The sequence below is a fragment of the Rattus norvegicus genome, chromosome 19 (assembly GCF_021556685.1).
Source record: "Rattus norvegicus strain SHRSP/BbbUtx chromosome 19, alternate assembly SHRSP_T2T, whole genome shotgun sequence".
NCBI lineage: Eukaryota > Metazoa > Chordata > Mammalia > Rodentia > Muridae > Rattus > Rattus norvegicus.
The window spans coordinates 18218917-18234555 of NC_141552.1; the positions used below are offsets into that span (position 1 = coordinate 18218917).

The 15639-nt window shown below is 45.0% G+C and overlaps 2 protein-coding genes across 2 annotated transcripts in view; one reads left to right on the forward strand and one right to left on the reverse strand.

Moving 5' to 3' along the window:
* LOC147998954 (disks large homolog 5-like) overlaps positions 1-15639 on the reverse strand; it is a 124855-nt gene that overhangs the window by 46732 nt on the left and 62484 nt on the right. The window lies entirely within an intron of this gene.
* Positions 7488-11497, forward strand: LOC147998957 (disks large homolog 5-like). Its single transcript, XM_087595711.1, has 6 exons — positions 7488-7680; positions 8713-8872; positions 9341-9484; positions 10118-10284; positions 11003-11108; positions 11227-11497. Exons 1-5 carry the CDS (start codon positions 7554-7556, stop codon positions 11065-11067), a joined length of 663 nt encoding a protein of 220 aa, XP_087451837.1. The 5' UTR covers positions 7488-7553; the 3' UTR covers positions 11068-11108; positions 11227-11497.

Below are 15639 nucleotides of genomic sequence, written 5' to 3' on the forward strand. Positions count from 1 at the left end.
CAATTTGGTTTTGTAAATAAAGTTTTATTGACATCGCCATCCTCAGCATTTACATCCTGTTCAGTGCTGCTTCTGGCTGCAGCTGCAGGGCTTAGGAGCCACAGAGCCCTTTAGGCTCCCAGAGCTGAGAGCATTGACCTTTTGCCTTGTTTGTGAAAGAGGTGACTGACCCCTGTGCTCGAGGTGGCCTTTCTGTGCCCCTTAACCCATAGCATAGGTCTCTGTGCCATCCTCTCCCTTTGCTATGGTGTGCACTTCCTGGTACATTTCCGTTAGCTCTTGACATTTCCAGAGCATTGGGTCTTGCAAATTGAATTTGCATGGCACCAGGAATAGACCTGATAGCAGGGTGTGGGACACTCCCTATGGGGACCCTGCCCAGGGGCATAAGCTTACTTTTCCAGTCAACTCACTGAACAGTGAGCCTTTGTGGGACAAGGTACTTCACGACATGACTTGACCTCTCTGCAGTGCACCCAATCCCTGCTTGGCTCAGATGTCCCCCAGAGAGGTTGTGTGAGTGTCCCCAGTAGAGGCAGCACTCTGTGTGGTGGCATTGACATGGCATCCAGGAAAGTCAAAACCAGAGAGACATGTCGGGCAGTTGGAAGCAGATGTCTGTGTCCATGGAGAGAAGGATGGACTAGACACTCCTGCAGGGGGTGAGCTGAGAAGCACTTCCTTGGCTTTTTCACAACCATACATCCTGCATGCCATGCTGTGTACCCATGCTGAGCTGAAGCCCCAGGCTTTGAGTCTCCCACAGCTGCTGTGTCCTGGGTCCAGGGTAGGATTAAGCAGACTTCAGCAGGAGAAAGGTGAAAACCCTGGTTGCGGGGTGGGGATAGCACAGTCATAACACACCTGCGCATGAGGCCCCTGACTTAGAGCCGTATAGCAGCTGTGACAAGCCAGCTCTGGTGACACTCATCTGCAATCTCAGCCCATGGTGGGTAGAGGCAGTAGGATCAGTTGTTTAATTATCCTTGGCTACACGGCAAGTTCGAGGCCAGCCTGGGCAACTTTGTCTATGAAAATAAGACAAAATGAGGTCTTGACTCTGAGCATCACAGTCTGTACCTGGCACAGTTGCCCCACCCAGGTAAGAAACCCCTCTGTCCAGAGGCCATAACTGCAGGAGACCCCTGGCCAAGTGTCTATACAGGGCCCTGTTTGACTGGACTGTGCTGAGGACCAACCACGCTCTCCTCAACAGGAAGGACATGGGAGAGGCTGTTTCTGTGAGGTCCCAGGCCCTGAGACGGCCAAGAATAAACCCTGTCCTTGGGAAAGCCATGGAGACTAGGAACCCAGGGGATCTCTGCAAACACCAGGGCTGGCAGAGGACTCTGATCCTCTACAGCAGCTGCTCTCAATCTGTGGGTTCTACATCAGCGCTCCTGCACACCAGACATTTACACTACAGTTCCTCACAGTAACAAAGTTACACTCATGAAGTAGCTCTCCAATAAGTTTATGTTGGGATGACAACGACATGAGGAACTGAAATAAAGAGTCACAGCATTAGGAAGGGTAAGAACCGCCATTCTATAGGAACCCAGGCATCTGCACTCGGTGTCTGGAAGTGTGATAGGCTAGGCTTCACCCTCAGCGATGCCAGCATGTGGGCACCAAGCCCAGGTTCCACCCCAATGCTTACTGGATATGTGCAGGCCTGGTTCCATCAAGAAGTAATAAAGGGACCCTTGGCAAAAAAACACTGGGTACCAAACAGGTCAGGAAAACACACCCCCTCTGCTGCAACTCCTCTCAGGACGGCTGGTCTTCCCAGGAGGCCCCGGCTATAACCAAACCTTGTCTCACAGTGCTTGCCCATTGGTGTCTTGGCCATACTCAGATTTGAGGACTTTGAACAGAATAGCTTCCAGCAGATTTGCATCAATGAATCCAACAAGTAGTTGCAGTCCTACTTCACCCAGCGCATCTTCAAGCTGAGGCAGGTGAGAGTGGACACCTATTCCCCAGCCCAGCCCAGCCATCACCATGTATGTGAGCTGTGTCCCTCAGTATCAGCAGGATGGGACCTGGGCACCATAGGTTCCCCAGGACCTAAAGCTATGTCCTTGAACTCAGTGCCATGCTCAGCCCTTCCAGCCTCTTTCAACCCTTCTGGAAGCTCAACTGCTCCTGCAGCAAGGCAGCAGTGTGCACATTCTGTCACGTCATTTGTGTGTGTCTACAGGAGGTCAGAGCCTGTCCCCTCTGGTCCTTTCTTTTGCTGTATTTGCCTTTCTGAGGAGGCAGCACCCACAGGTATGGGAGGCAGCCACAGGCATATTCTGCAGCCATGTCTGATTCCTCTGAGGCTCAGTCCCACTTACACACCTACCCTCCAACCTCCCAACCCCCTGTCACCCCTGGAGCTCTATAGACCTTCCTGCTTTCTGTTTTTATATAATTGGTGACACGGCAGCCCTCAGTGGTGTCATACAGTGTTAGTTTGTCTTTGCACTGCCTGGAGGTCTGACTTAGGAGAATGGCTACCATTCTCATTCCTGTTCAAGGGTCAGAATCTGAATCCTATGTAAGGCTGAATAATACTCCAGCACATGGCTGGACCATGTTGAATTTACACAGTCACCTATGGATTTTATATTTTGGCTTGTAAACACACATGTATAATACTCAAGTCACACCCAAGTGGAGAATTGCTGGAGGCCACCATTGCTTTCTGAACCGTCTGAGAGACCATCCTGTCCACAGTGTATAGGGCACCTTCTCCTCATTGCTCACACAGCATGAGGAGAATAGTGGGGGTTAACCTGGCTTCTCTGTCTCCTACTTTCTGCCACACTAGCCCTAGCATCTTTCTTTGAGACTGAGTCTCATGCAGCCCAGGCTGGCTTTGAACTCACCATTAGTTAAGATGGCCATGAACTCCTGGTTCTCATGCCTCAGACGTCTCTGAGTGCTGGGTGACAGGTATGCACCACTCTTAAGTCCTGCCACTGGGACAAGAATGAGCAGAGCCAGCTCTGAAGCACACACTTTGCTGGTGTCAGTGATGACTGACTTATGATCCTGTCTTCCTTGCCCATGGCCCTTCTCCTTGGTGCATGCCATCCTTCCTCCCTGTGACTCATGGGGACACCAAGCCTGAGGATGTCAGGAAGAAGTTTACTTACTTCACTGGGTTGGAGGCTGTTAGGTTCCTGCATCAGTAGGTGAGATTCAAGCTAGAAGGTTTGCGGCATGAGAAACTGGAACAGAACTGGAATGGCAGGAACAATCGTCGCCTGGCTCTGAGAAGACCAGGTGGGCAGAAACTCATCGTTGGGCAGGTAGTGAGCTCAAGACCAGGCTGGGCATTGCTCAGCGCATGTGAACAGGTGTGCTTACATGGACATGTGTTTCCCCCACATGGTCACCACTTATCCAGGCACGGTGAATACTCCAAGGAGCTTTTTATGTTTTAACATTGTGTGTGTTTGTGTGTCCATACATACATATACACACATACATTCGTACATATACACGAATACACGTACATGAAAACACATGCATATACATGACTATACATTCATGCTCACATACACATATATACACACCTACATGCATACACACATACACACACATACACACACATACACACATACATGCATACACACATACACATATACATACACACATACACACACATACAATACATATACACACATACAAATACACCTATACACACATATAGACAGACATATACACACATATACATATACACGTATACACATACATGCATACACACATTCATATCCACACGTACATACAGACATATACATATATACTCACATACATGTAAGCACAGGAGTGGAAGCCAGAGGACAGCTTGGCCCTTGTTTCTCTCCTTTTTACTACGTGGGTCCTGGGGATTGAGTCAAGCTCATCAGACTTGACAGCAAGCCCCTTTAACTGTAGAGCCCTCTTGTTGGCTGCCAGTCACCTCTTTCCACAAATTCTATCCATGGTGGAATGTTTACAGTTGTTATTCTCATGATTCCTTCAGCAATAGCGCAGACATCATTTACACTGCATTAGGAGTTATAATTCATGTAGATGTCAGGAGAGCTGGAGGCGTGGATCAAGAAGAGAGCCCACTTTCAATGTCATTATGTGGTATTGCCTTAGGCCCTTTTATACACTCCCCTGGCTTTGTCTGAGTATATGTTTGTGGGCTCTCTATGACTGTGCAAAGAAGTAAGAGCTAGGGCTGGGCCACAAAATAGGAAAGTACTTGTTCATCCAAAAACAAAAACAAAAAACAAACAAACAAACAAAAATAGCTCTAGGGTGAAATATTGGTGCTAGTGCTGAACTACACAGCCAGAAGGTATTTTTTTAAGTAAATAACACAATATTGGGGATGACAATATGATCAAATATCCTACAACATAAGTTTGCAATGTTACCTACATTTTATAAATCAAGTCTGACCACCGTTTTGGTTGTTTCCAATCATGTCTGAGTGCATCATCACGGGAATCCCAAGGAAAATCAGAAATGGGTTCTTGAAGCTGTTGCACAGGGCCAGTATAGACCTAAATACCACAGAGGAAACCTTGATTCTTATCTCAAGGGATCATTCACCATCCCTCTTGTCACATAACTTATGACAAGACGTCACCTTTCCTAAACTTAGCCTTTTTCCCAAGTGCTACAGAAGGGAAGATCTGGTGTCAAGGGATCTAGATTCAAACTACAGGAACACTGAATTCATTTAAATAGGTGTAGTTTATTAACGCACACACCAATACAGTTCAACCAGAGCAACAGCTCACAACTGTGTACTGGACATTGCTAGGCCCAGCTCATTGCAAAATCCACATGGGCTCATGCACAAGTGTTGGAAATGTTTCGGTCTATGGGCCCTGACTCAGGCCATTTTACACATAATTGTTCCTATTTTCCTTGAATCTATTGGGTCCTATGTGAAGAATACACTTGGGGAACTTGTTAAGATTAACAAACCTCATAACATACAGAACATAACAGGGTATGTGACCAGCACCACACAGTTCAACGTCAGAGTTTTTTGTTCTTTGTTAGTGTTTTTCTTGGCATCCATGATGTGGAGGCGTATTACAGAACAATAGGAAAGAGCTGGCTGCTGTGTAACAAATTCGCTGCTATTAAGGTAGGTACAGGGGCAAGACCTCAGCAGTAGCCCTTAAGATGGGAAGGAGATGATGTGTTTGATAACTGAAAGGAGCTGCCTCAGCTGTGTTTCTCTGCCTGCTCAGTGCCCATTCAACATCACTCTGTCCCTTCAGAGGAACTCAAGGTCTGTCCCCTGCTGCCTGTGAGCCAGGAAGAGGCACAGAAAGGCAAGGTCACAGCACTGGTTTCCAATCCCTCAGTAATGCTGGATTTCCAATAATGTACTTGTATACACAAATACACTGTGGTAAGTTGCAATAGATACTAATCATTTCTCACATAGGGCAGCAGTTGATTGACTACAACTAATTCTATTAAAAAAAAAGAAACCTGGCTCTTGTAGAAATATACAAAGAAATATATAGGATGGTGGAGGATGAATTCTGCCATGGACTGAACTCAGAAAAGAGGGGTTGGGAGAAAGATGCATGGTTAAATAGCCCACCAGGTTCACATTGTGTCAACTTGATTTAATCTAAGGACAAAGAAGTGGAGTATCTCTGATGGCTTTCTTCTAGTCCCTTTAAAGCATCACTGGGGTTTGAACTCAGAACTTCACACTTCTTGATGGGGCAACTACACTCAAGGAAGCTTAAGACTGTCATAGGCACAGTATTATGCTATATATACAGAGTAGATAATACTAAGATGTTCAGATGGTGATGTCCATTTGTATGCACTCTTAATGTGCACCTAAAAAAAGAGAGATCAAGGTCCTTAAAATAGAAAGATCAGTTCCAGTTGTTTTCTACCATTCCAAACAGAACGACTGGTAGGGAGAGAATGGTAAATAATCGAGAATTCGTAGATGATGCTTTGAATGAAGTGTGGATTTCTGTGCTCCTTTAAAACAGGGTCTCAAGTATCACATGTTGCCCTCTACCTGGCTGGCCAGGATCACTTTGAGCTCAGATAAACCTCCTTTCACTTTGTAATTAATAGGCTTAAAAGAGTGGCCTCCAAGGACTGTGCAGACAGCATTAGCCTTTCACAGTTGAGGTGTGTAACCCACAACTATAGTTTTAGCCATGTTTTTCCATGTCTACCAGCTATTTCCGATTGTTGCTGTTATATGCCTGACAATCAAGGATGCAGAAAAATAACCTGATACAGAGTAAGGACATGGTGATCACATGCTGATCACATGGTGCCTCTTCCGTACATTCTGGATGAGGTTTGTTAAAATTCCAATATTGCAAAAAGCTTTATATAGGGCCCATCACAGTAAGGGTCACTATGCACTGGTCCATCTAAAATGGCCTAATCAGAACTGACTCCCATATAACACTTCCTGCAATCCTCATATGAGAAGCTTGAGCTTTTAGTTTCGACTTTTTCTTTTCTCGTTCTTTCTTATTTTTTGCTATATAAGTTGAGACAAAGATAGTTAAGGCCATGAATTTGCCCCCAAAATTTGAACTACAGATGTGATCAATCAGTGTTAGTGGGTGCATTCTATAAAGTATTCATTTTTTACTATGATAGATGCTTTTGTGTTTGGTGGGGTGGCCATTTCCCAGTGTACAGGTGCTGGGACCTTGCTCTATACACTTAATGATGTTTATAGCCTCATTTTAGACGTTTCTGTGCCACCCTCTATATCTCTTGTGTATTTTATTTCTCTGATAAAAGCTCATGGTATATATTACTCAGGCCTGTGAGCAGTGCTCCTTTGGCGACATTGGTGCAAAGAGCAGCACCCCACAAGCAGCATGAGGTTCCCTTCACTGGTGTCTCCAATATTGCATTTTCCTCTGCCAACTGGTCTCCACACTTTTCCTAGCACCATAAAGACTTCAACTCTTTCTCCTAAGGAATTTTCTGGCAATTGTCGACTGCTAAGCACACGACTTCATGAGTGTTCCCCTAATACACACGCATGTTGTAACCTACCATGCAGACTATTTCTTGATGTGATATAAAGCACCTGTACATAATGAGACAGGAGAACTTTTGACTGCATATTCAAGCTGGTGTGAAATCTCAGGAAGTTTTAATGGCTTACATTGGTGAATGAGGATAATTTGAGTTAGGATGAGACATTTTTTGGGCAAGATTTGAAAGGAAACATTCATTTAGATGCATAGGAATTACTAAGGTTTTTTATAATCAAGCCTTGAGGAAAATTTGGCTTTGGAAGCAGGAGATGCTCAGTGGCTCTGCCCCAGGAAAGTCTCCTGGAAAGGGCACCTCTGCTTATGCTCAGTACAGGGAGAACATTAGCAGGGATGCAAAGTCTGCTCCCCATGACATCTGCTGTCCCTTCTTGGACATTCTATTGTCTCCTAGAGAGTTCTGGCATCCTCTGTGATGTCACCAGTGTTGTCGTGACAACCAGTGCCCTAGTTTCTCTCAGTCTGAGTCTGGCGGTTACAAGCTAAGACATGTTTTCCCATCTTCGCAAGCGTTTTGGGAGGGGGAACGTCGATTCTGGAGAGACTAGAGTGAAGGAGTCTGGCCTTTCGTCTCAAAGTAATGATGGAGAAAGACAGCACTTCTGGGGAATGTGGAGTAAGTTCTGGGCAGTGTATTTTGAGCTTCCTGCCAGGGTGGCTGAAGGCTTAAGCTGACCTTTCTAGCAATGGGCCACAGCAACTGGAGCATCTGAAAAGGAATTGAATATCCACGAATATCACAATTCCTTAAAGTCAGGATTTCAGAACTTTAGTTTCCCCATCCCCACTGGGAGGATATGGTAAGGCCAATGCTATTATACTGTGAACTTCTGGTCTTTACTTTTCAGTTCATTTGTTCTGTTACATTGATATAATAACACCATCAGTAGTCATGGAGGGTCCAAATTTTCTGAGTTTAGACAGGGCAGCAATGTATTTCACTATCATTGCTTCTTTAAATACAGTGGATATCTGACAGTAGTAACAGGGAGAGATTGTGCTCCAGGCAATAAACTTATGTTCTTAGACCTTCTCCGATTTCTTCTAACTGGCAGGGTCATCGTTTGCTTTATATATTAGAGGTTGTATGTTACAAAAATTTTTCTACAATACCAAAACTATTTGGAAAGTGTAGAACAAGATTCAGCCTGTAACCTATTCGCACTTCTGGGGCATTTGGTATTTCACATAGGGACACTGATAAGTCTGTTGAACATATCCTCCCTGGAAATGCGTTTTAAATCCAAAGTTGTTGGCTTAGAGTATCAGGGTCGGACATCTGAGTGTCTCCAATCACTCAAGTTTTGTGGATGGTGAATTTATCATCTGAGTTCTGAAGCCACAGGGGTGAGGGTCCTGAAACAAAGCTGTACCCTGTTCAGCTGATAATAATCCTGGAGAAGCCATCTCCGTGGTACATGTAAGCACGTGATGTCCGGCATAGGGAACACCTGGCTGCTTACATCTCTTGGTCTCTATAGAGTAGTGGGAGAACTGAGATCCACTGAGGAGGCCTCTTCAGCATAGACCAATCGCCTAGCAATGACACTGGGTTCCTGGCTTGTTCTCCTGTTTAGGCCTCACTGAGGTCTATGAACACTCTATGCATTCTCCCCATGCAGGTTCACTTGTGTTCTTCTACCTACAGACGTTGGGAGAGAAACATCATCCCCTGGCACTGACCTAAGCAAGAATCAGGCCATGAAGGAAAAGGAGAGGCTGATTAAAGAGCTGCAGCTCATTACCGAGGAGAGAAATGACCTGAGAGATCGCCTGAAGTTTCTAACCGAGAGATCCATGAAGAACAGGTATGAATCGCTCCAAATGCTCCTGTTTCATTCCTGGGTCTGCAAAGTCACCTTCTTCTTATCCTATTAAGGTTTTGGGTTCTAGAAAGCTGTGCCTCCCGAACCACCCTGTGCTAAACCTCACCTCCCATATAGTGGAGATTCAGAACCTGACCCTTCCTGAGGAGTGAGATTGAAAATGGACTCATCTGCTTCCATTTATTGAAAAGCAGAACTTGTGGTCTGAATAAAGAATTCAGGGATAAAGTCAGGGAGAGTGAGTTCCCAGTGTGCATTTGCAAAGCCCTTGACAGCTGGTGGCTTTGCAAGATTGTAATTGCAGTGAGTTTATGGTGAGTCTCTGTACTTGCTAGGCAGGGGACTGAGTGCTGGAAGATCCAGGCAGCAGCCTGGGGTAATATAGGACCCACCCTGAGTTCATATATTCCTAAATGCCGATGTTCATTGTATTCTATCATTTGGGGCCAGGCCACACTTCAGGCCAAATCCATATTATGAAGACCTGGAGAGAATGGAGGAGGCGGTCATATCAATTCTGCACAACTTAGAGATGGAGAACACTGAGGTCCATGAGAACAACCATAAGCTGAAGAAGGAGATGACCTTCTCTAGGTAAGTCCTGGTCAGAAAGGCTATCACTTGTGGAATGGCCATTTCTGACTTTCTTTGTTCTGGATTGGACGGTCTTCAGCTCTGGTTCTATCTCTTGTGCTATTTACCCATCAGTGTGCCAGGGTCATTAGGACTCAGTTTTCAGTTCCACAAAAGACTGTTACTCATCCCAGGATTGTCTAGGCATCTTCAGAAGGCTCTAGAGAGAACAGTACTGATTGAAGTCAGCAGAAGGTTATTAGGCTGACCTGGACCTATGGTGTCACACCAGGTTTTACAAAACTCAGTGCGTGGACCACATGGTTAGCATGACCTTCTCTTGGTTCTACTGACCTCCTTTGAGGGTCTTGGCCCACTACTAATTGATGTTGGCCCCATGCATTGGGCTTTCATGGATAGTTGTAGATCCATGTTCTTTCTCAGAGGTGTGGACACTAATTGGTGTCAGGCCAAGCAAACAATTTATTCTTCCCCGAATTAACTCTTTATGGTTTGTGCAGCAGCCTTATATGTATCAAGATGCATTTTATTAAGTCTTCCTGGGTATCTGGGACCTGGTAGAGTTAGTGGGACTTGGGAGTAGGAATGGGAGAAAGGGGCAGCATGATCTTAATATGCAGACTGTATTTCCAGAAACCTGCTCAGCCAGCTCCTGATGGAGAACACATGTAGGAAGAAGTTGTTCCCACTGAAGCAGGAGAGCAAGGAGGTACATCTTGATTGTGCACTGAACCAGAAATATTTGGTTGACTTCAACAAGAAAGATAAAGACCATCAACGGCCAGAACCAGCATTATCAGGTAGGGACGAGCAGATGTGTTAGATTAACAATATCTGATAAAATTTGCCAATTTGATACATCTTTGCTTCTCTTACCACCTTTCTAATTTACACTCACAACCAGCCAACCACCTCATGTAGTGGAATTGTTCATTGCTCTGCCTATGCACAAGTATTCTGGGAAGTTAACCACTTTTCAGAAACTGAATTATTGTGCAAGCATATTTTGCTGCTCTTTTTGAAGCTGCAGTCTAGAAATGGTGACAGATGAATAACATACCTCATTATTGCATATCCATGTGATACATTGGATCCTATGTAGAGTTTTGAACAATTTCTTGGTTCTTTGACAAATGACACTCTGTGGTCATGTGACCTCTTGTGTAGGAAGCACCTTTGGGATAAGAACCAAGTGCAAATGTCAAATTAGTACTTGTCATTGGCTTTATCCTTGTTGACATATGGACATCTCCTTTCTTCCTGCAACCCGATGAGGTCTCTTGCCATTGCCCTGTTCTTGGTTTGCACTGGTATAAGTCTGGTCCCATATTGGCAGCCCACATTACTGTGAGGCTCTCTGGAGATTTTGCCCTGCCCACAGAGTTAGCAAAAATGATATCACTTAAACTGTCCATGTCGACTGTCCAATAGAACTGAGGTGGTAGAAGGCAGCATTCTGACAGCTGGCTTGCATTTCCCCACCAAATCAGTGTCTGAAAAACTCCCTTCCTCTCCCAGGTCTCAGAAAGTGCAAGAGAGCTGGAATTGGACACACCCCAGTAAGAGAGCTTCCTGAAGAATAAGTTGCTTTCTCAGGAGTCCCTGATGACAAATATCCTGAATGGTAACAACATTTTTTGGATGAGTATTCTTCCTCAGAGTTAATTTGTCATTTCTTAGAGACCCTAAGTTTATATACCACTAAGCCAGCCTGACTGATTGAGGTCTTACTTTCTTCTCAGAAAACAGCACTTGAGAGACAACTTGGGGGACCGCCTTTCATTATGTGTGCTAGAGGAGAAACAGCAATATGTCTGTGCTTCTAAATGTTCGTTAAGAATATGCTTTTAGAAATATTTTTGTTATGATTTTAATTGAAGTTTTCTTTTTGTTGTTTCATATTTATATGTTCTTGTTACTATTTTTACTTTCAAATATTTTTAAATATTTTTATTCATTTTAATCCTGTTTTGTTGTAAAAATGTATTTGTTATGAATAAAAATTGAATTCTATCTCTTGACTCTTAAGACCATCATTCTTACACAAGGGTTCTGTCCCTTCCTGTGGACCTAGAACTGACAGCTACAGATGGATCTCTGCATGTTCCATGGAGCCTGGGCTAATAAGTGAATTCAAAGTCACCAAGGGGTACCCAGTGTGATAGTGTCTTTTGTGTGGAGAATGTGGCTGTGTCTCGGACACACAATTTGTGATATAATCACTGACACACTTTACCCAATTATTAGGGTCCATGTGGTTCTTCTGAGAGAGCAGCAGATGCTCTACCCTGTGAGTCATCACCACAGCTCCTGCAGGTGGCTTTTGTTATTCCACATGATGTGCTGTATTAGGTGGACAGGATCACCTCCAATTAAATAGAGAGATCTCAGGAGATGTGTATTCACAGGTAACTTGCTGAGCCGCGCGTGCTCAATGTGTTAGCTTGCCAGGCATCCCTACAGGGCTCTGGTGTTCCCACTGCTCAGTGTGGGTCAGGATCATCCTCCAGCATCACTTAGTGTCCCTATTAGAGCAGAACTTTCACCTAATATCAATGATGACTATATGTATTATACACATCTGATAAAATACAGAATAGAAACTAGCTTCTTGTAGGCCAAATTGGCATAATCAGTTTTTTGATTGCTAGCAAGAAAATTATTTTAATCTAAGCAGTTTAGGAAGGAACCTCCAGAGCATCCATAGTAAATGTACCCTGCAGCTGTGAACACACGTTTCTTTTGGAGAGCAGGCCTGTGCAATCCCAGAACCTAGGTGGGACAGTTCACGCTACCCTTTTTCCATGGCCAATCTGGGATCGTATTGAGAATGTATTTTTTCCAGGTGACTGATTTCCAATTTGTCGAATTGATCTAACCTGCTGAGAGTGGAGGTGACTCAGAGAGTTAAAGTACAGAAGGACCAATCCAGAATGTCCACAAAAGCTTGCTGTCACCCCAGGGCTTTTAAAAGCTTAGCAGCTAGAGAAGCAATGTAGTCTTTGCTTATTCTCAAGCTTAGGTATAGTCATTCATTATAAGCTGACCATGACACAAAAAGTGTCATCTGTGTCACAATAGAAACTAGTTGTAACTAGATTTACACCACACTATCACATCACTACCGCATTTGAGGTTCTCAGTTACTATCTAAGACCCTGGAAGAGGCCTGGGTCTTGCTACACAAACTCATGATTTATGTCTTCATGACACTGTGTGCTTTGTTCTGTTAATGCTACCATTGGCATACAATACCTTGGATACTTTGTGCTGACATCTGTCACATGAGACAATAGTTCATGTCATCCTAACCTGAATAAACTGTCCTTAGAGTACAGTGTTGTAGGAGGGGCCTTCTTTTCCTATGAGATAGCAAAACATTTCCAGCCTTCAGTCAAGTCTGTCAGCCATTGTCAGTGCCTGTCTTGAGATGTCCACCTTTTCAGCTGAGAGTCTTCATCCAGGCTGCTCTATAATTCTGTAGAAGATTAATAGGTTCCAGCCCTAGGATTTAATTCAGTGTGACTGCACTTGCCAAACATGCTCAAAGCCCTATGTTTCACCCTAGCCCTCTGTGCTTTAGAGAAAGAAAATAAAGAACCACATTGCACTTGAAGTTTCTCCTCCAACAAAAGGAGAGCCTGCACAGGGCCTTTAAGTAACTCTAAGCCCCAGCTTCCCCACAACTCCCTCCATCAATTCCATTATTGGTGTGTTTTCATTACTACTCACTTTCTTCTTTGTGTGCAAAGAATGTGCACCATGTCAGTAAAGTGTGTGTGTGTGTGTGTGTGTGTGTGTGTGTGTGTACTCCCTAGTGAAAACTGTCCAGGTGCATGCAGACTCATGCTACTACTGTCCCATAGCACCTTGCGGGGAACACTGAATTGGTGGGCTACTTTATGACAGCCTAAACCAGGCTATGCATGGTTTTCAGTAAGATTTTGATGTCATCACCACTACAGAGAGCAGAAACAGCTCAGCAGTTACATGTTGCTGTTAACAAGATGAGGCCAAACCTCATCCCATAGAATGTCAGGTACGACTTAATGGCAGGAAATTAACTCAGGGCTCAAATCAAATCATTCAATTACAAATAAAATGAAAAATACAAAGAGTCAAGAGAACCAAGTCCTGTGTGTTGGGTTTTTTGTTTGTTTTATTTTTTTTTGTTTCTTTTTTTGTATTTTTGTTCAGAAGATCCACCAGAGAGGCAACCCCTTCCTCAAACAAACTGCACACCAGAGACAATACCTAAATTGACACAACTAGAAATGAATGGGGGAATCTAACATGAGGCAATGAACAAATTCAACAACCATTAGGTCTTACCTCAGAGGCCTTTACTCCAGAAAACTGAAAATCTATTTGATATTGGTATTTTCTAGACAGATAACAATTACCAACATAAACACAGATCTGGGAAGGTACATGGATAATTCTCAGAAGAAAATAGGTACTGTCAGTATAGTTTGCCCCTCCCAAAATTAAAAAGCAAAATTTCTGGGCCATATGGCTTTAACGCAGAATGCTATCAGACTTTTAATGAAGACCTAATAACAATAGTGCTTCAATTATTCCACTATATTGGACGAGATGGAACATTGTTAGACTCCTTCTCTGAGGCCGTAATCAACCTGGTGTCTAAACCACACAAGGAGCTCCCTACAGAGAGTGTAAGCCAGCCAGGGGGCCAGGGTGAGTGCTCATGGTGGGAGGGACTAGCAGAGGTGCTGTGGCCTTGGTGTGCACAGGCTTAGGGCTGGGGCAGGGTGCGTGGTGAGTGTCTGTGGCCACTTGAGCTGGGTCCCAGTGGGTGCCCAGGGAGGTCACAGGCCAGTTGTGCATCTTCTACCTGTCTGCGGGGCTTCTGGCCCAGCCAAGCAGAGCCTTCATCCTGGACATCCACAAGGACAATGAAATCAGGAAATGGGGGGATCCCCTAAGCATCTCTGGCTTCTTTCGCCCTGCACTTGCAGTTGCAGCCAGAGGAAAAGCAGCTGTGAGTTCCCCAACTCTTCCCAACCACTCAGGTCTCCATGCCTTCCCACTCCAGAGAGGAGGAGGGCAGGGCGAGCTCTGCTGCTGCCTGTTCCATGGACCCAAAGCCTATCTTTTGGCTGGAGGTCACAGCTTGCCCCTGACCCTGCCCCTGACCATGAACTTACCCCTCCCCCTTCTCCTGACCCTGCCTCTGCCCTAGGCACCTAGGGGAAGTGAGGAGAGCCTAAGGGACAGATTCCAGGCCAGGACCCCCAGACGCTTGTGTCTCCCTTTTCCTAGAAGTGTTATCCTCAATTCTCCAGACTGGGTTTCATTTGCAGGGAACTGGCAGGTGGAGGGCTTTGCTGAGCCTGGGATAGTGGTGGGACTTATGATTGAGGGAAGTCTTTCAGGGAGATGGAGGCCTTTCTCAAACTCTCTGAAATCAGGTACCCTCCCTGGTTTGAGAGCCCTGGGAAAGTTGGGAAGCCACTTTTCCCTGTCCTGTGTGACTTTCCCTGCAGGGTGGGCTCTCCTGCAGGAGATACTTTCACATGCTTCTTTAAAAGCACCTGTTCCTCAGATCTAGCTCAGCTGCGAAAACAGGCTTCTTCAAGTCAGGGTGAGACCTGCCCCTCCCAGCTCAGAGCTACAACTCCATAGGATCCTCCAGTCACAATGCTGGGTGGGTACCAAGGAGGAGTTAGAGCAAAGTGCCCCTTCTGAGAGGTGACTTTGGAGAAGAACAGACCAGAGAGAACAGGGGGCATCCCAGGGGCGAAAAGAGGCCTGAATGATTTTAAATTGGAGAAAACCCCATATCCACCATCTGACAACGTTAGGGTTTGTGCATGTGTGGACTTCAGAACCTTAAGGTCAGATTTTCTGATAACAGCTGCTAGGTGAAGCTGAAGTCTGCTGTGGGTGGGATTGTCCCAGGCAGGGAGGGGATCTGACTCTGCAGGCCTGGCCAGCTTCTTCATTCTCCTGAAACTAAGTGTTGGTCAGCTGTAAATCTGAAGTGAGAGTTGGTTTTTGTCAACTCAAATGGATAACATTTCAAGTATCACACATTATGTGAGACACACATTTACCCACAGGGGATTTGAACTTACTTCTATAGAAGTGACTGGGAGCCAACAGAGGGAAAACATTCTTGCCTTTAGCATTCT